Below are 24254 nucleotides of genomic sequence, written 5' to 3' on the forward strand. Positions count from 1 at the left end.
GTTTAACGGCATAATACACTTTCATATGATTTTTTTCGTTTTTTTCTTTCTTCAAAGATTGTATGTTTATGTATAGATACGACATTCGTGGTTGGGTTGTCCAATATAAAATCCGTTAGATTAAGTGATTAACATATATAAATTAGGTTTTTGTATAATATATATACGATGAGAAGCTTTTTAAAAACATAACATAAACCATGGACCACATCGTATGACGCAAAATGTCGAGTGATTAGCAGACAGATTAGTGTTTTCCGGTCAAGTTTGTAGAATTCAAACATAAATATCATTTATTGTTATGATTCTTAATATTTGTACCTATGATTAATTGTATAACGAATTTATAACATACAAATTCCACGACAAATTCCTCGAAAGCGTCATTGAAACGATCTTGATCTATATATATCCAATCTCTTTCTAATAATAATATTTCATTATTTTGATGATCCGTACGTAGGGCCGGTGCGGTACATTCTCACGTCCTTTAGTTTTAGGGTGTGAATGGAGCGGCGGTTCAAGAGTGGTTTTTGGACGGAGCGGTCGTAACGCTTCTTGTGTTACCATTCACGCTTGTTTATTAATCAAGTGATTTTTAAAAAAGTTAAATAAAAAACTAATATTTTGAAGAGCTACAGTTAAAGTGGGCAGAATTTGTGAAGGAAATTTTTGATCCACCTTATACAGTAGATACGCTACATTTGTGGTGTATTTGCTCCGCTTATCAATATTTTCACATAATTATTTACTTTATAGCATTCACACATATATTATATTTATTATAACTTATTAATTTAATACACTACATATGATGTACCTATTTGTTATTTATCATGACTATTACTTTAAAAAAAAAGTCATGGATTATTAATTGAGTCAATTAGCTGCATGCTAATTATTTGAAAAATAATTAGGTGTGGCATACACAAGTTTTTTTCTTTGCAAAACAAGAGAGAGAAAACTTTGGTTTAGTAAAATTCGGACGAAATTGCCCCTCAAATTAAAAGCGGAAATTTTCTGTAGAAGATATATGCGTCATGGAACTTACAGTGGGCCACCACTTATTAAATGCTTCCATCGATAATATATTCTACTACATAATTAAATGTCGTGATATCTTGTTTTTATCAGATACATGAATATATATCAATACATCGTAATATTCTATTAATATTGTTTACATATGATATATCACTATAGAACATTGTAGTGGTTGTGATAGGTGAGTGAAGTAAATTTAACATTGTAGTGGTTGTGTTGAATTGTATGTTAGTGGCGGAGGAGGTGATGGTGATGTGAATGAAGAATATATTGCGGTTGAAGAGAAGGTGGTGATAGTGAACGGGATAGAAATTATATTGGCGATGACATAGGTGAGACTATAACGATAAATGAATTGAGAGACAAAGATGCTTAACCATCACTAGATTTGTTCTTAGCGTCGTCGGTTGACGGTGTCTCAAATCATCTCTAACAGAAGCTCAATAATAACGAATGACACCCAAACATACGACGTCTCTATACCGAATTTTTTTTAAGGTTTATGGAGTACATTTTAATCAGAAAAATGCACGAGTTTATTGAATTCAAAATATCATAATTTTAAATGCAATCAGTTTCACAATTAAGAAAAATCATTTGTTTGGGGTTTTTATAAAGTAAAGAAAAAAAAAAGAAAAAAATAAATAATAAAAGGAAAGAGAAAAGAAAAAGGAAGGAAGAAAGAATGAAGTGTTTGATTTTAGGGGTATTTTAGTCTTTTTGTAATGTTTTCAAATGATCATTTATTTACAGGTTTGTCACTTCTCCTTTGACTTAAATACTTCTCAGTCTTAGGTTATGTAGTGTAATTACTCTTATTAATTCAATGTACCACATATGTTATATTTATTACTATTTTCTGTTATTATTTTGTACCTAAAACACTTAATAATATTTTTATATTATATAAAATCTTTGAATTAATATAATTAGATGTTCAAAAATAAAAAAGTAATACATAAACTAAATTTGTTTGGTTAAATATTTTAGTGCATTTATAAATATTTTTTAAATACATATTCAAAAATATGTTAAACCAATATTACAAATTATTTTAATATAATTGTTTTTATTATGTATAGTTTATATAATATTTTATATTAAACTAAATTTTTTTATAATATAAATATTTCACCCACTACCTGATCCGCTTGCACCATTCAACACATCTTTTAAAGCGTTCGAACCGCTTGATCCGCAGTTGTACCGCTAGATCTGCTTGATCCGCTTTTGTTCTGCTTGATACGCTTGATCCGCTTGATCCGCTCCGCCCGATACGCTTTCTCCATTCGGAGCCTTATACGTAAAATCATTTTTTTACATCGGCTAATTACGAATTACTGAACAGTCAAAAATAATCTTTATATGCAACAAAGCAAGTTGACCCACCAACAATAACTAGAATTTAACGAATTTAACGAATTACACACACTATACTAGAGAAGTCATCGAAAAATTTCAAGCTTCCATCTTGTGTTTTCCATTTTCATTTTCACACACAACTAAAATATTTTTATATCAATTGAAAATTCATTATCACTCCCTCTATTTTAAAATACTTGATGTATATCATTTATTATTTACTTAAACAAAATTCAATCAATAATAAAAAACTACAAAATATAAATAGTAAAAAAAATTATTTTTTTTTAATAAAATTTGTATAGAAAAGTGAGGATACCACTTAATTTGAATTTGTTTCTTCTTCTAAAACGTTATATATTTAGAAACAGATGGAATATATATATGAAAGATATTCAAGAACTCAGCCGATATATACCAAGAGTCTTGGTCCAAGACATAAAGGCTCCAACCACAAATATACTATAAAAAACTATATTTTGTTTTAGAGCTATAAATGTATAATTTAAAGTTAAAAAGAAAACATTTATTAGCTTAATTTTATAAATATATTTCGTTATCTTTATTTTGTCAATACATGAATATCTTACAATCAGATCTTCAAAAATTGACGATAAAAGAATTTGATTACAAAGTAGAAGGTATTAATTATGCCAACACTTTGATTATAATATGTACTATAATATTATACACACGAGAGTAATCTATGTTGATCTATAACCTATAAATTGACTTAAGAATGTAATTAGTTCTAAACCCTAATCTTGTTATACCTTAATTAATTTATTCAGCATATCATAACGAGGAGGAGGCCAAGACCACTCAAGCCAAGACCCAAAGTTTTTTTAGTTACTCACTTAATTAGAAGAAGACTATGTTGAAATAACTAAAATGCCCCTGATATGTCTCTTAGTTGTGAAAATGAGGTCCAGCTGTGAATGTTGGAGGGGGACAAAGCGGCGAGGGGGAGAGACAAAATCGTGTTGTCGTGTATAGGAGAAACGTAACGAGATTAGTTGCTAAGGTTATGTCCAATCAAACAATGAAGTTGGTTTAGGTTACGGTCGGGCTGACTTATGCATGAGATATCGTCGATCGATGCAATTATCTTTCTTTTTTTCCCCGTTTAAATTTGAAAAAAGTCGTGAAACTAGTTAGAAAACAGATGAAATGTAATAGATGTGGAAGTTTAGTTCTGGATTGACTGATTATTGTCGTATAAGTCAATTTGAGAGCAACCCAAGTTTTTATGGAAGTTTTAAAAAATTGAGTATTAAAAAAAAAAAAAAAAAAACTGAGTAATACATATGAGATATCAATACATTTGAGAGATCACGGGCCGGTAATTAACGACTGTTACTTTTGGCGGTATAAACTTTGATTGTAAGAATTGTTTTTGTAAAGTTTTGGAATGTATACGTTTTATAACCGATTGGTAAATAATTTGACTGTAGAAATTACAATTTTAAATAACTACCAAATATGTGAGAAAATAGACCTTAAAAGAACTAAAAAAAAAATTCAATTGTAAATCAACTGAAATTGTTTTAAATTAATTTATGAGTGAATGTTACGAAAGTTTATAGTCATATGGGAAAGAAGAAAAGAGAAGAACTATAAACTTTTGTTTTATTTATTTTTATAGTCATGACTACTTGATTTTAAAAAAAAATTGAAAGCAAAGAGTTAAAAAAAAAAGGACTGTGAAAACTTTAAAACTTATTAAAGTCAAAACAGTTTGATCGGGAAAAAAGAAATTTGAAGACTTTTAAAAACTTTTAAAGTCTTAAAAGCCTATGTCAATCACTCCCACATATCAGTTAGATAATTTCATAAAAATATGAAAACGCCATAAAAATCGTTATGAAGTTTAAATATGAAAACGCCATAAAAATCGTTATGAAGTTTAAATATGAAAACGCCATAAAAATCGTTGGAACCATTTCAACCGCGTTCTCGAAATGATGATATCAAAAGTACAATACTAATATAAACCACCTATATTTATCACAATTATTTAATGTTTTAGACTAAGGTATTTTAACTCCATAATGATTTTTCAAAATCATTTGACTACTATATCAACAAATACTTGTTTAATGGTAAATTTAAATGGTAAAGATTTTCATGTGGATTTATATCAAAAATCTAGTAATTTCATTTAAGAATACTCACTAACTACCTCTAGTTAACCGATTTATATGTTTTAACTGACAAAAAATCCCTATATAATTAGTTTGTCCAAAAAAAAAAAAACAATCCCTATATAATTAGTTACCTGAAATATTTTTACATACTTGCTTCAATACATAATTTGCCTGAAATTTTCTAGTTATATATAAGTAATTTAAACATTTTTTTTACAATCTATTTTATGCTTATATATACAAAAGAAAGGAGACAATATTCATGTGTAATAAAGTCTAGCACGTGTTTATGTGCGATAAAGTATGCTAATGTTATTTAAAATTATTTTTACAAAAAAGCCGGTAATTAATTTAGTTAAATGTAATATTTATGGTGAGAGCAGATTCCGACACTATGGGTGTGAATGGAGCGGCGGTTCAAGAGTGGTTTTTGGACGGAGCGGTCGTAACGCTTCTTGTGTTACCATTCACGCTTGTTTATTAATCAAGTGATTTTTAAAAAAGTTAAATAAAAAACTAATATTTTGAAGAGCTACAGTTAAAGTGGGCAGAATTTGTGAAGGAAATTTTTGATCCACCTTATACAGTAGATACGCTACATTTGTGGTGTATTTGCTCCGCTTATCAATATTTTCACATAATTATTTACTTTATAGCCTTGTTCTAAAAATCCCCGCCTAGACACGATTACTCCCCGCTTAATCGCTAGGCCCACTCTATCCGCCTCGATTAATGACTAATCCCTTAAAGAAATCAGTCACCCGATTACTCTCCGCCTAATCCGATTACTTCCCGCATAATCCGATTATTCCCCGCCTAATCTTATATACCCCGATTATTTTTAGATTACTAGTATAAAAAAAACTTTTTATTTTTGTTATTCAATCATTTGAATTGGGAGTTTGTAATGTTTTACAATAACTTATGTTCAAATTTTAATAAAAATCATAAATTTGAAATAAAAATCATAAAAATTTGTCTCAAAAATACATTTTTATGTGTTTACTGCAATTTTGAAAATAATATTAGATTAATATGTTTTAAAAATATTAAAATAACCCTAAAACTAATCCCCGATTAATCCCCGATTTTAATCCGATTTTCCGATTAATCGCTAGGCCCATGCCGAGCGCCCGACTAGCGCCTAGCGATTTTTCAAACAAGGCTTTATAGCATTCACACATATATTATATTTATTATAACTTATTAATTTAATACACTACATATGATGTACCTATTTGTTATTTATCATGACTATTACTTTAAAAAAAAAGTCATGGATTATTAATTGAGTCAATTAGCTGCATGCTAATTATTTGAAAAATAATTAGGTGTGGCATACACAAGTTTTTTTCTTTGCAAAACAAGAGAGAGAAAACTTTGGTTTAGTAAAATTCGGACGAAATTGCCCCTCAAATTAAAAGCGGAAATTTTCTGTAGAAGATATATGCGTCATGGAACTTACAGTGGGCCACCACTTATTAAATGCTTCCATCGATAATATATTCTACTACATAATTAAATGTCGTGATATCTTGTTTTTTATCAGATACATGAATATATATCAATACATCGTAATATTCTATTAATATTGTTTACATATGATATATCACTATAGAACATTGTAGTGGTTGTGATAGGTGAGTGAAGTAAATTTAACATTGTAGTGGTTGTGTTGAATTGTATGTTAGTGGCGGAGGAGGTGATGGTGATGTGAATGAAGAATATATTGCGGTTGAAGAGAAGATGGTGATAGTGAACGGGATAGAAATAATATTGGCGATGACATAGGTGAGACTATAACGATAAATGAATTGAGAGACAAAGATGCTTAACCATCACTAGATTTGTTCTTAGCGTCGTCGGTTGACGGTGTCTCAAATCATCTCTAACAGAAGCTCAATAATAACGAATGACACCCAAACATACGACGTCTCTATACCGAATTTTTTTTAAGGTTTATGGAGTACATTTTAATCAGAAAAATGCACGAGTTTATTGAATTCAAAATATCATAATTTTAGATGCAATCAGTTTCACAATTAAGAAAAATCATTTGTTTGGGGTTTTCATAAAGTAAAGAAAAAAAAAAGAAAAAAATAAATAATAAAAGGAAAGAGAAAAGAAGAAGGAAAGAAGAAAGAATGAAGTGTTTGATTTTAGGGGTATTTTAGTCTTTTTGTAATGTTTTCAAATGATCATTTATTTACAGGTTTGCCACTTTTCCTTTGACTTAAATACTTCTCAGTCTTAGGGTATGTAGTGTAATTACTCTTATTAATTCAATGTACCACATATGTTATATTTATTACTATTTTCTGTTATTATTTTGTACCTAAAACACTTAATAATATTGTTATATTATATAAAATCTTTGAATTAATATAATTAGATGTTCAAAAATAAAAAAGTAATACATAAACTAAATTTGTTTGGTTAAATATTTTAGTGCATTTATAAATATTTTTTAAATACATATTCAAAAATATGTTAAACCAATATTACAAATTATTTTAATATAATTGTTTTTATTATGTATAGTTTATGTAATATTTTATATAAAACTAATATTTTTTATAATATAAATATTTCACCCACTACCTGATCCGCTTGCACCATTCAACACATCTTTTAAAGCGTTCGAACCGCTTGATCCGCAGTTGTACCGCTAGATCTGCTTGATCCGCTTTTGTTCTGCTTGATACGCTTGATCCGCTTGATCCGCTCCGCCCGATACGCTTTCTCCATTCGGAGCCATAGGCTAAGGCCTTAGCTCGTCCGGATCCCGGAGATTATGCACCTTGTCCCTTTATACGCCTCTGATTGACTCATGAATCTTGCTTGTCTACTACAATATATAGTACATGTTATATGTTGACAAAAAAAAAAAAATAGTACATGTTATACGAAACTTATTCACCATATGTCACTAGTTCAAGAGTGTTCAATCAAACTATACCGATATAATCCGATCCAAACCGAGTTAAAATAATTAATCTGAAAACCGAACTATAATTTAGATTACGTGATTTAAAATTAAAAAAACCGACTAAATCTAAACTAGAACCGAACTAAAAAAAAGAATAAAACTAATCTGAAACCTAATTTTCTTAAGATGATATATTTGATTGAAACTAGAATATGAACAAAAACTAAATTCGTACCAAACTATTCATAATAAATTAGGTTTTATTTGTATATTATATTAATAAAACAAAAGAATAAATAAAACTTTAAAATTTGAAGAAAAGCTTAACTTGGAAATTTGGCTTAAACACCTTTTGTGACCTCCATGTAAGTTATTTTAAAATATAATTGTATTTTTTGTTTTGTAAATTATCAAAAAAGTGCTTGAAATGACTTGAGACTCGAGTACTTAATATCTATCTACTCAGAGATATTGCATTCAGCATATATTTCCAACATAAATATTTTCTCGTAATTTTATCATCCGAGAGTTTTGTGGTGGGGAGATAAATACGAGACGCAAAGCGAACTAGTGGATAGGAACGAGAGACAAAACAAAAGGGCATTAAATAGATGCGACAAAGGGTTTTTGATAGGGTGGTAGCTAGATATGTTTTTAACCTTACTAGAAAAATCTATTATATTAAAGTACCATCAAATCAAATAGTTATTGAATTGCTATTTATTACTATCTCCTACCATCTTTTAACAATTAGAGTTATAAACCAAATTATCATAATTCAGATTTGCGATTACAATGTAAATTTTACCTGAGTTTGAGTTAAGACAAAAATCAATTTCTGTTTGATCAAAAGGACAGAATTGCTCGACTAAGAAATACTATTTTTTAATCTTGAACTCTGCTTTCTCTCGAGTGATTTGGCTGTATACCTATGTACATATATGAATATTTCCACTGTCTTGGCTAAGGTTGATAAAAAGAGAGAAACATGGAAGTGAGACATGAAGCGTTGTCTACTGCTAATGAGAATGAGGTCATCATAGCTTCTGCCATTTCAACACTCTCGTCTTGTCAAATCAAAACCATTAATTATCATCATCATCATGATTCATACATCCCATGCATGGCAGACATAAGAAGCAACTTTCTTGATGACTGATTTAGTTAATCTTTGTTTTAACATGTCGTTACCATGTTTTATGATGAAATCTACGGAACATGCAGAGGTTAATTAGCATTAACATTAACATTAATTTACGTGTCAATTATAAAATAGAAGGAAATGTTTAGGGACAACAAATAATGTAGGGTAAGAATGGTAGCACTGTAATATACATTAAAGAACCATAATTAGGTTTCTTATATAACCAACCGACGTCGACAGAAAGTATTATATGTTCCGATTTGCATTCCTATCAACCACACAACTACACAAGTTCATGTCAACATGTGTAAGTTCATATGTATATACAATATATCCCAAACAAATTTAGGAAAGTAGATATATAAACATCGTAAATATGCATACGTAAACGTGATGATTCATCAGAAGTAACTTAAAATGAATAAACTTGGAATTTTTATTTTATTTTGATAATAACCTGGAAAGTTCAGTATACATCGGTCTAAATAATTAGTATCGGTTTAATATGTGTCACTTATATTATTGTACGTGGGTTTGAGTGTGATGATGTTCATAAGAAGATATTGATTTACGCTACCAAAATTTAATATGATTCTTTAGGTCTTAAACTCCACCTTTTAACAAAATATCTTAATATATTTTTGACTCAAGATAGAACTAAAAACTAAAATTTTAGTAGGGAAGTTTGCACACACGTACGGTGGTTATACTTGTAAGAGATTGATTGATTCAATTTCATAAAATCTGCTTAGATATTTCACCTTTTTAGCAAAGCATCCGAAGTTTCTGGATTTAGTGATGGAGGCTTGGTCTCGAGTTGGTGTCTCAGTATTTACTCTTAAAGACTTTTGTTTCAAGCTGAAACAGCTAAAAGGACCTATAAAAGAGTTGATGAAGGATAATTTTAGTGACCTAGAGAAGAGAGTTATTGAGGCTCATTCCAAGCTTAATGGTCTTCAATTGTTAGCTCTGAACGACCCGTCTCCTATCAATATTCAGAATGAAATTTCAGCAAAGGAAGTGTGGCTGCTTCTTAGTCTTGCAGAGGAGAGTTTCTTCAAACAAAAGTCTCGTCTCAGGTGGTTAGAAGAAGGTGACTTTAACACTTCTTTCTTTCATAAAGTCTCTGTTGCAAGGAATGCAGGGAACGCCATAAAGTTCCTGCTCAAACCGGATGGATCTCTCACTTCTTCTCTTCATGAAGTCCACGATTTAGCTGTAGACCACTTTGCTGGGATTTTGCGTACAGTTAAGGGCATTTTCTCTCCTGATTTGCCTTTGCTCCTTTTTTCTTTAGTTCAAGCAAAATGTACAATTGCGCAGCAATCATCCTTGTCATCTCCTTTCTCTGGTGAAGATATCAGATCTTGTTTATTCAAAATGCCTCTAAATAAAACTCCGGGACCAGATGGATTTCCTGCAGAGTTTTTCAAGACTACTTGGTCTATTATTGGGCAGGATTTAACTTCGGCAGTACTCCACTTCTTTAGGGATTCTTTTATCCCGTCGGGCTTAAATTCTACATCTCTTGTCCTCATACCAAAACGTCCGGGGGCTGTTGAATTGAAGGATTTTCGCCCTATCTCCTGTCTTAATACGGTTTACAAGATTATATCTCGCCTCTTATTGGACAGGTTAAAGAATCTACTCCCTGGTCTTATTCTTCCAAATCAAACTGCCTTTGTTAAAGATAGACTCTTAATGGAGAATGTGCTTCTGGCCTCAGAAGTTATGCAAGGTTATCATCTTGGTTTACGAAAGGAACGAATCACACTCAAAGTAGACATATCAAAAGCTTTTGATTCCGTCAGATGGGACTTTCTTCTCATCGCTCTTCAGGCTTATCAAGTTCCTCTTGTTTTCATTAATTGGATCAAAGCTTGTGTTTGTTACCCCTCTTTCAGTGTTAGTATAAATGGGGTTACTTCAGGTTTTTTCAAAGGAAGGACCGGTTTGCGTCAGGGAGACCCATTATCCCCAATTCTGTTTGTTCTAATAATGAATGTGCTATCTCTAATGTTGAACAAGGCTGCAGAAGAAGGGTCTTTCACTTACCATCCTGGCTGTGAGACTCTTAAGCTTACTCATCTATGTTTTGCCGATGATTTATTAATCTTCTTAGAGGGATCCGAGCATTCTATGAGAGGAGTTATGTCAGTCCTTGCTAAATTTGAGGAATTGTCAGGATTGGGAATGAACATTGAGAAAACCTCCATGTTTTGTTCTGGCTTAAGTGAGGACAATTTGACCCAGATAAAGAACACCTTCAATCTGAATCCATCCGTACTTCCAATCAGGTATTTAGGCCTCCCTTTATGCTCCAGGAAGCTTTCGGTTCGAGATTGTGATCCTTTGTTGTCTCAAATAAGGAAGAAATTGAACTCTTGGACTCATAAGTTTTTGAGTTTGGCAGGAAGGTTAACTCTTATCTCCTCAGTTATATCGGGAATTATCGGTTTTTGGACTTCTGCTTTCTTCATCCCTAAGCAGGTTATTAAAAGGATCAATGGACTTTGTAGCGCATTTCTATGGCGTGGAAAAGTAGATTCTCCCTCAGGTGCCAAAGTTTCTTGGTATAACATATGTTTTCCTAAATTAGAAGGAGGACTTGGTTTGAGGCAGATTGGTAGTTGGAATGAAACTTGTGCCTTAAAACTTTTCTGGATGCTGTTTTTTAGAGCCGGTTCCTTTTGGGTGGCATGGATACGAAGTAAGTATCTTTCTACATCTCCTTTGTGGGCGCTCAATGAAAAAAATGTTACATACTCTTGGATTTTTAGAAAATTACTTAAGCTTCGTCCGAAAGCCCTTAAATTTTTCAGCATCAATATTGGCAATGGTGATTCTACATTTTTTTGGTGGGATCCTTGGACTCCTTTCGGTCCTCTTTACCATTTTCTTGGATCAGATGGGCCTACTCGTTTAGGGATCCCTCTGTTTTCAACTGTGGCTGAACTAAGAAATGAAGATGGATGGTCTCTTCCTCATGCTAGAACAGAGAGACAAGTTCTTCTCCATTCTTTCATCTCTACCATTTCCATGTCATTAGCCAATGATACTCCGGTTTGGGAAATTGATGGTATTCCTTACTTCTCTTTCTCTTCTAAAGCTGTATGGAATGCTGTTAGGATTTCACGTCCAGTTAAATCTTGGGCTCCTCTTGTATGGCATAAAGCTGTCATTCCACGACATGCTATCACATCCTGGCTATTTATACTCAATCGTAATCCTACTCTTGACCGTTTATCTACTTGGGGTTTTGATATTGAGTTGGACTGTCTTCTGTGCGGTTTGGCCCACGAATCACGGAATCATTTGTTTTTTGAATGTATCTTTTCTGCTGAGGTCTGGAGGTTGGTAACACAACGGCTTCGGATATCGTCCCCTCCGCTTCTCTGGGATCATATCCTTCTTTGGCTACCAACAGCTTCTGCATCTAAGCATCAAAATCTTGCTCTCCTTCAAGGTTGGCAGGCCACAATCTTTGAATTGTGGCGGGAGAGAAATCGCCGCTTCCATGATGGTCTATCCCTCTCTCCGGTTACAATAGCAACACGCATCTTTTCCACCATGAATAACAAGTGTAATGCAATGCTTCAGTTGGGCTTAAAACGTGGGGTTTCACTTCTTCAGTGTTGGTCTTACTAAGATTTAAATCATGATTTGGGCTCTGTTTTCTTTTCGTTTTGCAGGTTTCCTTTGTTCTTAATCTTTAATCTTCCTAGCATTATCTGCTAGTCCTCTTTCTTATCTTTCTGGTTGTAATAATTTCGTTTTCTTTCTTTGTATACTTTCTCTTTATATTATTTAAGAAAGCCGTTTAACAAAAAAAAAAAATCTGCTTAGAATGTGCACTTATGTATATATGGAAAGAGATGATTAATGATTTACGATTTTACATGTATTATCTAGAAAAATTATATACCGCATATTTCTTTTGCTCATACATGTAATATTTTTTTTACTTTTGGTGGATGACTATCTCCAATAATCTAACAAAACCGCCCATCAGATGCATATAGTGAAAAATCATGCACGAAAGAAATACAGTAGAACCTCTATAAATTAATACTCGATAAATTAATAAACACGATAAATTAATAAATTTTCCCGGTTCTGAGCCGGATCAATGTAAAAATTAACAAAATTCGATAAGCTAATAAAATAATAAATTTTTTGAAATCCCTATGTAAAAATATAGTCCCAATAATATCATAAATTAATAACCATGTAAATTTGCACACACATATATATATATATATATTAATAGTTTTAGTGTTTTTCATAAAAATAGCCAAAAGTTGTTGTAACTTTTCAAATTTTGAATATGCATAATTTTCGTTTTAATAGTCGTATAGGTTTTTAAAACACAATGGATATCACTATTTGTGAATTTTAATTTGTATATCGTTTGTATATGTGAATTCAATAAGCGTTGTTACTCATTGTCAAAAGAAATTATTTTCTTTCGAAATATTAAGTGATTAAGTCTAAAACTATAAAACTTATAACATCCAAAACATTAATTTTATTTAGATCACATTGCTTTATCTCGTATTTTTTAAAAAAGTTTTCACAATAGAAACAAAAATTTCTATAAATTAATACTTATTAATTTATAGATAAATTAATATCACTATAAATTAATAAAATATCATGGTCCCGATATTATTAATTTATAGAGGTTTTACTGTATAATTCTTCTGTTCAATTTTTCTTTTAAAATATATAATTATATTTAATTATTGAAAGCCCTTTAACAAAAACATATGTGTGTATATAATCCTAGTTACCATTTCAATATTTGGTTTCATATGTTTTAGATATAACAATATCTTTGGATGTGCGTAATTCACCAAATTCTTAGAGATCTTAATTATTTCCCCAGTAAGTTTTTGAAGCATCATTTTCGAGAAGAAAGAAAGAGACAGATAGCTATATTGATGATTACACAATCATTTGGACAAATTGATTAAACTAAACTAAACTAAAAAGATATAAGACAGACAGGTAGAGGTTGTTCCACAAACACAGTACTCAAGATCGGATTATGTGCTTATTGTCCCCTAATCACTATTTGGATTAGATTAGAGATTCTCGTGCTTTCTTATTGTCTAAAGTTATATATCTAACTGACCGACCACCACTCTCTACTCCCGACTCGTGTTTCTATGTAGAGCTGTCAAAACAGGCTAAAACTCCCGAGCCAAACCCAACTCGCCCGCTGTGAGACGGTTATGGACAAAAGATGTTAGACCCGAAAATAAAAGGGCCTCGTGAACTGACCCGGAATGGATCATACGACGTTTAGTGGATTTTTGTCCACGGGTTGACGGACCACTCCTCGGACTACTATTTATTAATATATATATATATATAACACCTAATAGAATATAATTTATACACTTATAAATAAGTATTTGCATAGTTACTTAAACATAATTTATTAAACGTGTGGTATTTAAAGAGTTTTAATAAAGAAAATTAGAATATTTTTAAAAATAATAATATATAAGCGATCATAATTTTTTTTTTAAAAATCTTTATAAATTTAACAATATTTAAAGAACTAATTAATTTAAAATTATTTAAATTAAACTAGCGAACCAATCCATAAATCCGCATACATTCGCAGAACAAATTTGATTTTCATATATGCTATTCGCGAGTTATGTAGGATGATCCATCGAAGATCATAATATATTTGCCCTATCGTAAAACGGGTCTAATGAGACAGAACAACCCGCACAAGTGTAACGCCTGACAAATGAAAAGTACCTCTCTCTCAAAAAAACTAATCGCCGCTTGTCCTCTCTTCGTCTTGGTTTAGTTCTGACCGGCGCGTGGCGGCTCCGATAGCGCCGGCGTCGGTCCCTTGGCTTGTTTATTGTATTTGCTTTCCTCGGTTGTGAAGCGTGGTGGTTTTGGAGAGGGTTTTGAGTTGTCACCGAGTCTCAGATCTGGAAAGGTTTGCCTCAAGGAGACCGGAATCAACGTGCCTCAAGGTCGATGGTGTAGATGGAGTCGCCGTTCTCGCTACAGCCTCTTTGTGTGGTTTCTCTTCTTCTCGCTGCTCATGTGTTTCATTGGTTTGAAGCATCGGAGGCTCGGTCCTTCTTTCTTCTTCGGATCTGAGCGTCATCGGCTCAGTTCTCGGTGGCTTGGTAACTCTCTCGTCTCTGCTGCTTCATCTTTGTTTTAGGATGGTCTAATCGTTGGTTTTGGCTGGATCTATGGATTTAGAGGTTCCTAATCTACGGGTTGTGGTACGGTCTTGTCGTGCAATCCGGTATTAGGTCTTTTGTGGCCTCTTTTCTTTGATTTGGTTGTTTGCTCGGTTGGATTGTGTTTTCTTCGGAAATGTGTCTTGGAATTTGCTTGTGGTTCGTCTCTTTTTGCCCTTCCATGATGTCTCCAGGCTGAGTGTTCTTTCGGTTTCCTCATTTTTGCAATCGCGGATGGGTACGTTCACCCACCTGATTGGGTTTCCTCCGGTTTTGCTAGAATTTTGGTTTGGTCATCTTCGTCTCACGGTCAGCAGGATCCTTTGTCAGGTTCTCTTAGTTTAGTTTATTGTGATCTTGGACTGAAAGAGTTGAGCAAGTTCGTTCATCATCCTTCGTCAAATTCTCTGTCAGGTGCCGCTATTCGATCTTCTTTATCTCGCCAATTTCATTGTTCTCATGTCTGGGCTTATTTGGGATTATCCATTTGTGGTTCCCCTTGTTTCCGTAGATTGTAATTTTATTCGTTTTTCGTCTTAAAGTTTCCCTCGTTTGGGCGTAGTCTCCCTCGTTTGGGCGTAGTCTCCCTCGTTTGGGTGTAGTTTCCGGGGATATCTTTGTTTTCCGCCGGCTTTGTATTTCAAAATCGTATTCTACCCTTGTATTTCACAATCGTATAATATAATGGAAAAATTCTAGACGAAAAAAAAAAAAGACAAAACAACCCGCTTTAACACCTCATTGTCCTTGTCCACAATTAACTTTAACTTTGACTTTGGTTGTTACAATGACTTTTTAAATTTGTATTAGCTACTAGCTAGTTATGTTTAGATCATGACTACTGAAGCTCAAGAACATCACTATTTAGTTATTACATCATCACTATTGCTATTACATCACAATAGATTAATTAATTAGAGAAACAAAGGGGTAAAGATATTGATATCAAACTGAAAATAAAATCATAATTTATGTACACTAGCTAGAACCAAAAAAAAAAAATCATACAGTTCTTTGTTAAATGATTATGTAATTGTTTGCATTTTTTATGATCTTTAAATGATAACTACATAAACTTGGTAAAGTAAGACTTCAAACAATGTAAATAAATAAAAACTAACATAAAAGTGGGTTATATCCTGATGATTCATTAATCATATATATACATCAACTGCATCGCCTTTTTCAAATAGAACAAGTCCAATGGTAAAAAAAAAAACTAATAAGTCGAATATCCTAATTATTGAGTCGTCACAAAACCACTCTTTACATATAAAAATACAAAGATTATTTATCATTAAACAATCATATATGCCAATAAATCTTTTATCTAAGGCTGATAGGCATTTCCAAGAGTGAAGAGACAAAAGATTCCAAGAATTTTATAGTTTCTGAATATTTTTAAAGATAACTTTAAATATGATCCAGCAAGTAGCTAGGGTTAAAGCAATTTAAAATGTCGTCGTTAATAGAAATTGAGAAGTCAAAACGCTAACAACTTTAACATTGTAAAGCCAGCCATAACGAATCATAACGATTGGTGCCATAACGAATCATATATATAAATATGGATTGGTTTGCTCTCGTTCTATAGGTGCATTTTAATTTATTCGGAATTTTAATTATAGTATCTATTTTAATATCGTTATTGTAAATGCGCTAAATTATTTTAAATTAAAATAATACTATTTAAATATCATGCAATGACACGACTTTTTAGTCTATAAATAAACTTACAATTTATTCAAATATTCTAATGATTTATATCATAGAAATAAAACTGTATTTTCGTCATTTATAAATTTACGGTTTTAGAAGGAATTTATTAGTGTTAAAATGCATATAATATATGTTTATATTGTTTATTTTTTTCAATTGAATACATTTAATAAAAAAAAGTTATATATAAGTTTTTTATTCAAAAATTCAAGATATTCAATTTTGATAAATTTAGTTAATAAAAAATAAATAGTATATAGAATTAAAAATGTTTTGCAAAATGGATAGTATAAATAAAAAAAAAAAAAAATGAGAACACTAGTAGACTTGATAAATAAGCACCAAAACTTTGACACGTAAAAAATAATAATGTTAAACTAAAAAAGATGGATTTCCGCGTAAAATTAAAAATGAAGAGAAACTTCTTTAACCCGTCTTGTGGATTTTTTTGATAATTAAATTCAAATGAGTTTAAAACTAGAAACACTGAGAAAGAGCGAAACAGCAGCAACACACGCACACTTGAGAGAATGAAACAATGACAAATCGATTTATAACAAATCTGAATCCGTAAAGAAATGAAAAATCAGAAGATTGAACAAGCAAATGTTTTTGAGATCACTGGCTGCGCGGTGTACGGCTGCTTTCTGCATTTCTAATCGGGTAGAAATATGGATGCGCCTGAAAAAAATCATCATATTCTCTAAATTCACATATCTGTAATTTTAAGAGTCTATAAAGAGATCTTAAAGAAAATTGTTTCGTACCATTGCTTCTTTAGCCGTCGGCCTTTCTTGGTGATCATATCTCAGCAACTTGTCCACAAAATCAACAGCCTTCATAAAACAAAAAGTAGATGAAAACAAATGAGTCATGTTCGTCCAAAAATCCGGTTTTTCGTTTTAACATGAAGGCTTCATAATTGTATAGAGAAAAAAGCAAGTGTTGTACCTCAGGCACTGCTAAGTGCTGGTTTTCAGAATTGATGAACTTTGTCCATGGCTTCCGGCTATGTCTATATAAAATCAAGAGTGCATAACTTAAAGTTTTGAAATGATAAGACGAAAAGTGGAGTTTTGAGAGTTTACCATAACTTCTAAAACCAGATTACCTGCCCACGAGGGATGTAAGATTAGGGTCCAACTCTATACGGTATTTGTTTAGGTAGGCATTGAGTTCATCTGTGCCAAGCACCTGCCATAGTTATAAACACAGAGAATCGTATCCATAAGGAATCGTACGTCTTTTTAGCTATAACTTGGAGGAATGTAAAATCTGTTCAGTGGAGAAGATATGATAATTCAATGATGAAAGCTTTTGTAATCTAACCTTTGCAATTTTGACTAATTGATCATAGTTGTCATGGCCATAAAAGAACGGCTCCTTGCGGAATATCTGCAACAGTAGAGTATACAATATTAATCACTTATCTAACTTAAGGAATGGTAAAATAACCAAAATGTACTGTCGAATTCTTGTCATTCCATTACAGCTTCTTAAACCAAGTTAACTAATTATAGCTTAAAACGCTTACCATTCCAGCAAACATACACCCAAGACTCCACAAGTCTAAGGAATAGTCATAGTCCTGTAAATCCACCAGTAGCTCTGGACCCTTAAAGTACCTGCCATCAAATATGACGTGAGAAATGATAAACCTATACACCAGCCAGATGAAGTTAGATAATATGTTTCCACTTCTAGAATCTAAAGAGCTCAATGCATGCAATCTTCTACATTTCTCATCTGGAATCTCTATGAACAGAACTTTAGCAGTTGCAACAAATAGAATCCTGCAGAGGAGAGATTAGCAAAAAACCAAAAGGAACTAACCTTGAAGCAACACGAACATTGTATTCTTTCCCAGGATGATAGAATTCTGCCAAACCCCAGTCAATTAAACGAAGTTTCCGCTGCTCGTGATCAATCATGACATTATGTGGTTTCACATCTCTGTGCATGATTCCACGCGAATGGCAGAAATCCAACGCCTGCATAAATGTTATAGAAAACAACAAATACCATTAGAGACGAATTCGTAGCTATAAATAATGAATTTAAAAGACAACAATATCTGTAGCTATACAAGTATACATCAATCTACCGGTTACTTTTGTCACAATCAGAGCATCAAAGACTAAAAATAGCAACAAGAAATCCAGGTCTATTATTCTTGAAATTACATTACTTACCTTTAGAAGTTCAAAGATATAATATCGAACATCATAGTCTGATAGAGTTGGATAGAGGACTTTAAAATCCTTATTGTTCACATGTTCAAATATCAAGCTGGGTGTCTTAGACTGCTGATCTCTAACAATGTCGAGCAATTTTACTATATTTGGCCCACCGCAGAGGTTCTGCAGAATCTTAATCTCTCTCTTAATCTGTGTCAAGGAGAAGCAAAATATGTTAGAGAATAAGTCAAACCAAGTAAAGGGTAAGGAACACACTTCATCCTGAGTATATTTCAGCCAAAACAAACAAGAAACTGGATATACTAACCTTCTTCTTCTTCACAGGCTTCAAAATCTTGATAACGCATTTCTCGTTATCAGTAGCATGAATGCCTTCAAAGACCTCACTGTATTTTCCCCTTCCTACCTTCCTCACCACCTCATAATCATCCTGTACACTGCGGCATCAATGGAGCTACCTCAAACACTAATATACCATACAGTAACAACATCATACAAACTCAAGACTCAAAATCATATTTCCCCAAAAAATGGAAGAAATTCAACTGTCTAGGTAACATAAACCAGCATTTTTCATAACTATATACAAAACAATACTATTCTGAATTCATTACGAGACTACCTAACAAGAATCCGATTCTCGCTACCTCAAACACTGATATACCGAATAGTAACCACACCATACAAACTCAAGATAAACACAGATCCTTCTGAATAGTAACAACACCATACAAAGTCAACAATCTAGTTCACATAGACCAGCAATTTTCAAGAGATTATATACAAAAAAAAAAAAAAACAGATACCAATTCTGCATTTCCCAATAGACTATGTAAAAAAGAGTATCAATACTGCATTATTTATGAGATTATATCAATCAAGAATATGAAACGAAACCCTAAATCTACATTCCACATTGATTCCACAACAACCAATCCCAAACTAATCTAATTCCAAAGGCAGACATCTAGAAATCGACGTAATTAGGTTTAAATTAGAGAAGAATCCAAAAGACAAAGGAAGAAGATTATATACCCCCATTGAACAGCAAGAGACTCATAATCCCAATAATCCTTAGGTCTAACAACGTTGACATCAGCGTAAACCCTAGCTTTCGAAGGCGCACCGGCACGCCGGATAGATTTTCCGATCTTCTGAGCCAGCGTTTCTGATTTCTCTTTCACGCGCGATTGCTGTTGTTGCTGCTGTTGTTGTTGATTCCGTAGATGTTGACGGTAAAGAGATGCGCTGGATGCGAAACGACGGAGGTGGTCTCGTAACGAAGAGAAAAGAAGATTCCTCTTCGCCGGAGACGACGAAGAAGAGAAGGAGAGGAGAGAGAAGAGATTGTCGTTGGCGGCGGAAGCGTTACGAAGAGAGGAGATTGTGAATCCAGTACAAGGCCTTAAGGCCATTAATGTCTTTTTTTAAACCTCTTATTGAGAAAATGAAAAGAGATGGTAACGAATTTGCTTTTTAATTCTCTCCTTTTTTTTTTTGGCTTCTATTCAAAAACGATGTCGTTTCAACGGTTCGTTCCGGTTAACATGTGATTGAATCGGTCCGATTTGGGTTCGGTCCGGTTAAAGTGTGATTGAATCGGTTAGATATAGTTGGTTTTTGGTTATCAGAGATTTTTCTAGTCCTGCGCAACGCACTTGTTCTGTCATCATCGTCCACTTAAACAAAAAGAAACGCTCTCGTTTAAACGGTTATTTCCGGTTAAGTTGTGGTTTAATCGTTTAACCAGATTGAGTAAACGGTTCGGTTCGGTTCGGTCCGGTTAAAGTGTGATTAATCGGTTAGATTTGGTTATTATAGATTCTTTCTTCTTCAACCTTTTTTTGTTTTTAATCCTGGGCAACGCACTTGTTCTGTCATCATCGTCCACTTGAAACCAAAAGAGAGAAGATTTGTGATCGCTAAGAAATTTCTCTATTTTCAGATCAAAATTGATGTCGAAATCTAGGGTTTATACAGATGTTAACGTTGTTTGTCCAAAAGAGTATTGGGACTACGAGTCTCTCGTTGTTCAATGGGGGTAAATTTTCTCGCTTTATAATTTTTTCATGGATTTTGAATTCTTTGTGATATTATATCTGTGTCTTTAGAAGGAATTTGATTGATTTGTCGCGAAATCGAATTTGAATCAGAGAAAGTTTATTTTTTAGGGTTTGGACTTAGGTTTCTTGAAGACACTGTGTTTAAGTATCTATTAGCAAATATTGGATTTTGAAATTCATCTGAGTAAGATTATTAAAGACTTTGTGTGAATCTTTTGTGGAAATCTTTCAGTCATCAAGATGATTATGAGGTTGTGAGGAAAGTTGGTAGAGGAAAATACAGTGAAGTTTTCGAAGGCAAAAACGTCAATACGAATGAACGTTGCGTTATCAAGATCCTCAAACCCGTCAAAAAGAAGAAGGTGATTAGTTAGTGGAACTCAATTTCTGATACATTTTGCATACATGAAGATACTTGATTAGTCATTGCTTCCATGTTATGCAGATAAAGAGGGAGATCAAAATACTGCAGAACCTATATGGTGGACCAAATATTGTTAAGCTGTATGATATTGTCAGAGATGAGCACTCCAAAACACCTAGCTTGATATTTGAGTTTGTCAACAGTGTGGACTTTAAAGTATTGTATCCTACATTGACTGATTACGATATCCGGTACTATATTTATGAGCTTCTTAAGGTAATGTATCGCTCTTCTATAATGGGTACTTACTGTAAATGACTTTTCGCGGACTCCATAGCTAATGTTATTGCATTTCAGGCACTTGATTTCTGCCATTCTCAAGGAATAATGCATAGGGATGTCAAGCCTCACAATGTCATGATAGATCATCAGCTGCGTAAACTTCGTCTGATAGATTGGGGTCTTGCTGAGTTCTACCATCCTGGAAAAGAGTATAATGTTCGAGTTGCTTCACGGTAATATCAGATACCACAGCTCTATTTGAAATTGTTTGTCAGATACTTGCCTTGGCAATGCCAATATTTGGAAGTTTTAAAATGCGAAACTAGCTTTGCAATCAAAACCTGTTGTAGTTATTACTTCCGTTAGACTGAAAGTCTGGGAATTGTTTGTCAGATACTTCAAGGGTCCCGAGCTGCTAGTGGATCTACAGGATTATGACTATTCTTTAGACATGTGGAGCCTTGGCTGCATGTTTGCTGGCATGGTGAGAACTGAGAATCCTCTCACTTCTCTCTCTAGTCTCGATGTTGACGTTATTATAAGCAATAAAATTACTGATTTTAATTTGTTTTTGCCGTCTTTGAACAATGGTGATATCTGTTGTTGCGGCTTTATTCACTTATCAAATGCTCTGCAGATATTTCGCAAGGAACCGTTCTTTTATGGTCATGATAATCATGATCAACTTGTCAAAATCGCCAAGGTATATTGCTAGCGCTACGCTGCTGACGTATTTGAATAGATTACATTGTAGATTTCGATCCATTTACTTGATTTCTTGTTGAAAATTTGTGTGCGCGTAGGTGTTGGGAACCGATGAGTTAAACACTTACCTTAATAAATATCAGCTGGATCTTGAGCCTCAACTGGAAGCACTTGTTGGGAGGTTTATTTCAACCTTGATTCTCTTGTGTTTAGAAGTTGAAAACTGTTGCTTCGCACAACTCGAGCTCGGTTAATTTCAGGCCAATTGAGTTAAAATATAAGCCACTCTCATTTGCAGGCATAACAGGAAACCATGGTCCAAGTTTATTAATGCCGACAACCAACACTTGGTCTCGCCAGAGGTTCCACTCTTTCTTGATAAAATATAAACTGCTTCATTCTGTACTGGGTGAATTGACTCTCACTGTATGAACTTCTTCAGGGCATTGATTTTCTCGATAAGCTTCTTCGGTATGATCATCAAGACAGATTGACCGCAAGAGAAGCTATGGTAAAAATCCTCCTAAAGCACACATCTTTTTTTTTTATCCGATGATCTCGTCAAACTTATAATCTCTGGTTTCCCTATTGGTCTATAGGATCATCCATATTTCGCTCAAGTTAAAGCCGCAGAGAGCAGCAGACTACGAACTCAGTAAAACCCAAGCTTGATTGTTGTTACTACTATTTTTGAACCAAAAACATTGTGATGTTGTTGTTGTAACCCCAAAAACACCAGAAGTTGTAACAAAATTGTGGTAGTTGTTTTATACTTTCATAGTTTCATTGAAACATAGTCTTAATAAGAAGCAAAAAAAAAAAAGCCAGTTATATATAAAAAAGTTCCAAACAAAGCTTCATTATATAATCATAGCAAGAGACTTATTGTTGAAAACAAGTCTTTTAAGTAGAGAGAAGCAGAAACCATAAATACTGTCAAGACTTTGATACAAACATAGGAAAGAGGAGGATTCATACGTTTTACATTGGAATCCTTTATAGTTGAGATAATAGATAGTTTTCATCACTTCTTGAGGTGAGGGAAACAAGCATCAACATCGGCTTTCGGATGCTTCGCCTCTGCGTGCTCCCTGCATTTCACTTCCGATGTCGTGCAGATAAATGTTTGCATACAAACCTTGCACTGTATCAACAAATAACAAGTTAGTGAACACAAAATTTATAGGATCATCAAGAGATTGTGCATCAACATGAGATAAAATCTTACAAAAGCGACTAAACGGGTAAATTACAAAGACAATTAAACTAAGGTTTCATGACTCCATAAACAATCCCAAGGACTAATAATTGTAGTTGTTAAGAAAAACCAATTCTACAAATCAAGAATTGTAAAAATACAAAATTTTATCTTTCGATGATTTCGAACTTCGAAGACGATATAAAGCAATAAGTAGTAAAAAATGATTACCTGAATCGACATAGCCTTCTTGTTAGCTTCCAATTGGCTACCTATAAGAGAGATCAAACACAAAAATCATCAAGAAACACGATTTCTACGGCTAAAAATCTCCATTTGACAAAACCCTAAAATTGAATCTGGTTTGTTGTTACCTTTTCCTGCAGCTTTTGCCTTCTCCAAGTTTTTGGCACGAGCCATCGCTGATTTCTGTGCGTTTCCTCCACCCATCTTTCTGATCGATTAGAAGAAGAAGAACACAAACCCTAATTTTGCAGAAGAGGAAGAAGAAAAAAATGCGAAATGGAATTTTTTGCCGACTCAATGAGAAAAAGATTTATAATGCCACTTGCTTCTTTTTTTCTATAATGTCCACTGACATTTAATTCGCCCACTCACCAATCACCTAACGCGTTTTTTTTTTGGATTCTAGATAATTCGATTTCAACTCAATGGGCCTTAGGCCTTCGGCCTTCTTCTTCTTTTGTTTTTTTTTAAGCCTGGACAAATAAACCGAATCGAAACCGAAGTAAAAATAACCGAACCAAAAATTTTAAATAACCGAATGGATATTCAATTTTTATAATGAAAGAACTGTAAATTGGTACCGAACCAAAATATTTTGGGTAACCGAAAATATCCGAAATACAATTATA

General features: G+C 33.0%; 4 protein-coding genes across 4 annotated transcripts; 2 read left to right on the top strand and 2 right to left on the bottom strand.

The window, feature by feature from the left end:
* Window positions 1-7462: 7462 nt before the first annotated feature.
* LOC9316545 lies at window positions 7463-8975 on the top strand. The gene is given in 2 exon segments (XM_021029454.1): window positions 7463-8595; window positions 8597-8975. Coding segments are annotated over 2 exon segments (147 nt in total). The 5' UTR covers window positions 7463-8470; the 3' UTR covers window positions 8619-8975.
* Window positions 8976-16973: 7998 nt separating this feature from the next.
* LOC9316546 (casein kinase II subunit alpha-4, chloroplastic) lies at window positions 16974-20206 on the bottom strand. The gene is made up of 10 exons (XM_021027464.1): window positions 19803-20206; window positions 19075-19204; window positions 18762-18956; window positions 18403-18560; window positions 18104-18194; window positions 17899-17964; window positions 17681-17763; window positions 17521-17584; window positions 17337-17405; window positions 16974-17250 (listed from the first exon to the last, which is right to left on the bottom strand). Exons 1-10 carry the CDS (start codon window positions 20180-20182, stop codon window positions 17188-17190), a joined length of 1299 nt encoding a protein of 432 aa, XP_020883123.1. The 5' UTR covers window positions 20183-20206; the 3' UTR covers window positions 16974-17187.
* A 414-nt stretch (window positions 20207-20620) lies between these two features.
* On the top strand, window positions 20621-22955 carry LOC9316547 (casein kinase II subunit alpha-3). The gene is made up of 10 exons (XM_002878611.2): window positions 20621-20808; window positions 21063-21192; window positions 21276-21470; window positions 21552-21709; window positions 21870-21960; window positions 22114-22179; window positions 22280-22362; window positions 22480-22543; window positions 22624-22692; window positions 22781-22955. Exons 1-10 carry the CDS (start codon window positions 20723-20725, stop codon window positions 22838-22840), a joined length of 1002 nt encoding a protein of 333 aa, XP_002878657.1. The 5' UTR covers window positions 20621-20722; the 3' UTR covers window positions 22841-22955.
* A 41-nt stretch (window positions 22956-22996) lies between these two features.
* On the bottom strand, window positions 22997-23977 carry LOC9314725 (uncharacterized protein At2g23090). The gene is made up of 3 exons (XM_021027465.1): window positions 23754-23977; window positions 23611-23651; window positions 22997-23325 (listed from the first exon to the last, which is right to left on the bottom strand). The coding sequence occupies exons 1-3, from the start codon at window positions 23827-23829 to the stop codon at window positions 23206-23208; spliced, it is 237 nt and encodes a 78-aa protein (XP_020883124.1). The 5' UTR covers window positions 23830-23977; the 3' UTR covers window positions 22997-23205.
* Between the last annotated feature and the right edge of the window lie 277 nt (window positions 23978-24254).

Source organism: Arabidopsis lyrata, assembly GCF_000004255.2.
Source record: "Arabidopsis lyrata subsp. lyrata unplaced genomic scaffold ARALYscaffold_4, whole genome shotgun sequence".
Classification (NCBI taxonomy): Eukaryota; Viridiplantae; Streptophyta; class Magnoliopsida; order Brassicales; family Brassicaceae; genus Arabidopsis; species Arabidopsis lyrata.

Coding starts and splice junctions, on each gene's coding strand:
- LOC9316547 (XM_002878611.2), top strand. CDS start 20,723: ATGTCGAAATCTAGGGTTTATACAGATGTTAACGTTGTTTGTCCAAAA. Junction 21,961..22,113: donor GCTGCATGTTTGCTGGCATG/GTGAGAACTGAG, acceptor AATGCTCTGCAG/ATATTTCGCAAGGAACCGTT. Junction 22,693..22,780: donor TGACCGCAAGAGAAGCTATG/GTAAAAATCCTC, acceptor ATTGGTCTATAG/GATCATCCATATTTCGCTCA.
- LOC9314725 (XM_021027465.1), bottom strand. CDS start 23,829: ATGGGTGGAGGAAACGCACAGAAATCAGCGATGGCTCGTGCCAAAAAC. Junction 23,652..23,753: donor GGCAAAAGCTGCAGGAAAAG/GTAACAACAAAC, acceptor TCTCTCTTATAG/GTAGCCAATTGGAAGCTAAC. Junction 23,326..23,610: donor AGAAGGCTATGTCGATTCAG/GTAATCATTTTT, acceptor TTGTTGATACAG/TGCAAGGTTTGTATGCAAAC.
- LOC9316546 (XM_021027464.1), bottom strand. CDS start 20,182: ATGGCCTTAAGGCCTTGTACTGGATTCACAATCTCCTCTCTTCGTAAC. Junction 17,965..18,103: donor GGTGTATGTTTGCTGGAATG/GTAAGCGTTTTA, acceptor CTACTGTTGCAG/ATATTCCGCAAGGAGCCGTT. Junction 17,251..17,336: donor CGACGGCTAAAGAAGCAATG/GTACGAAACAAT, acceptor GATTTTTTTCAG/GCGCATCCATATTTCTACCC.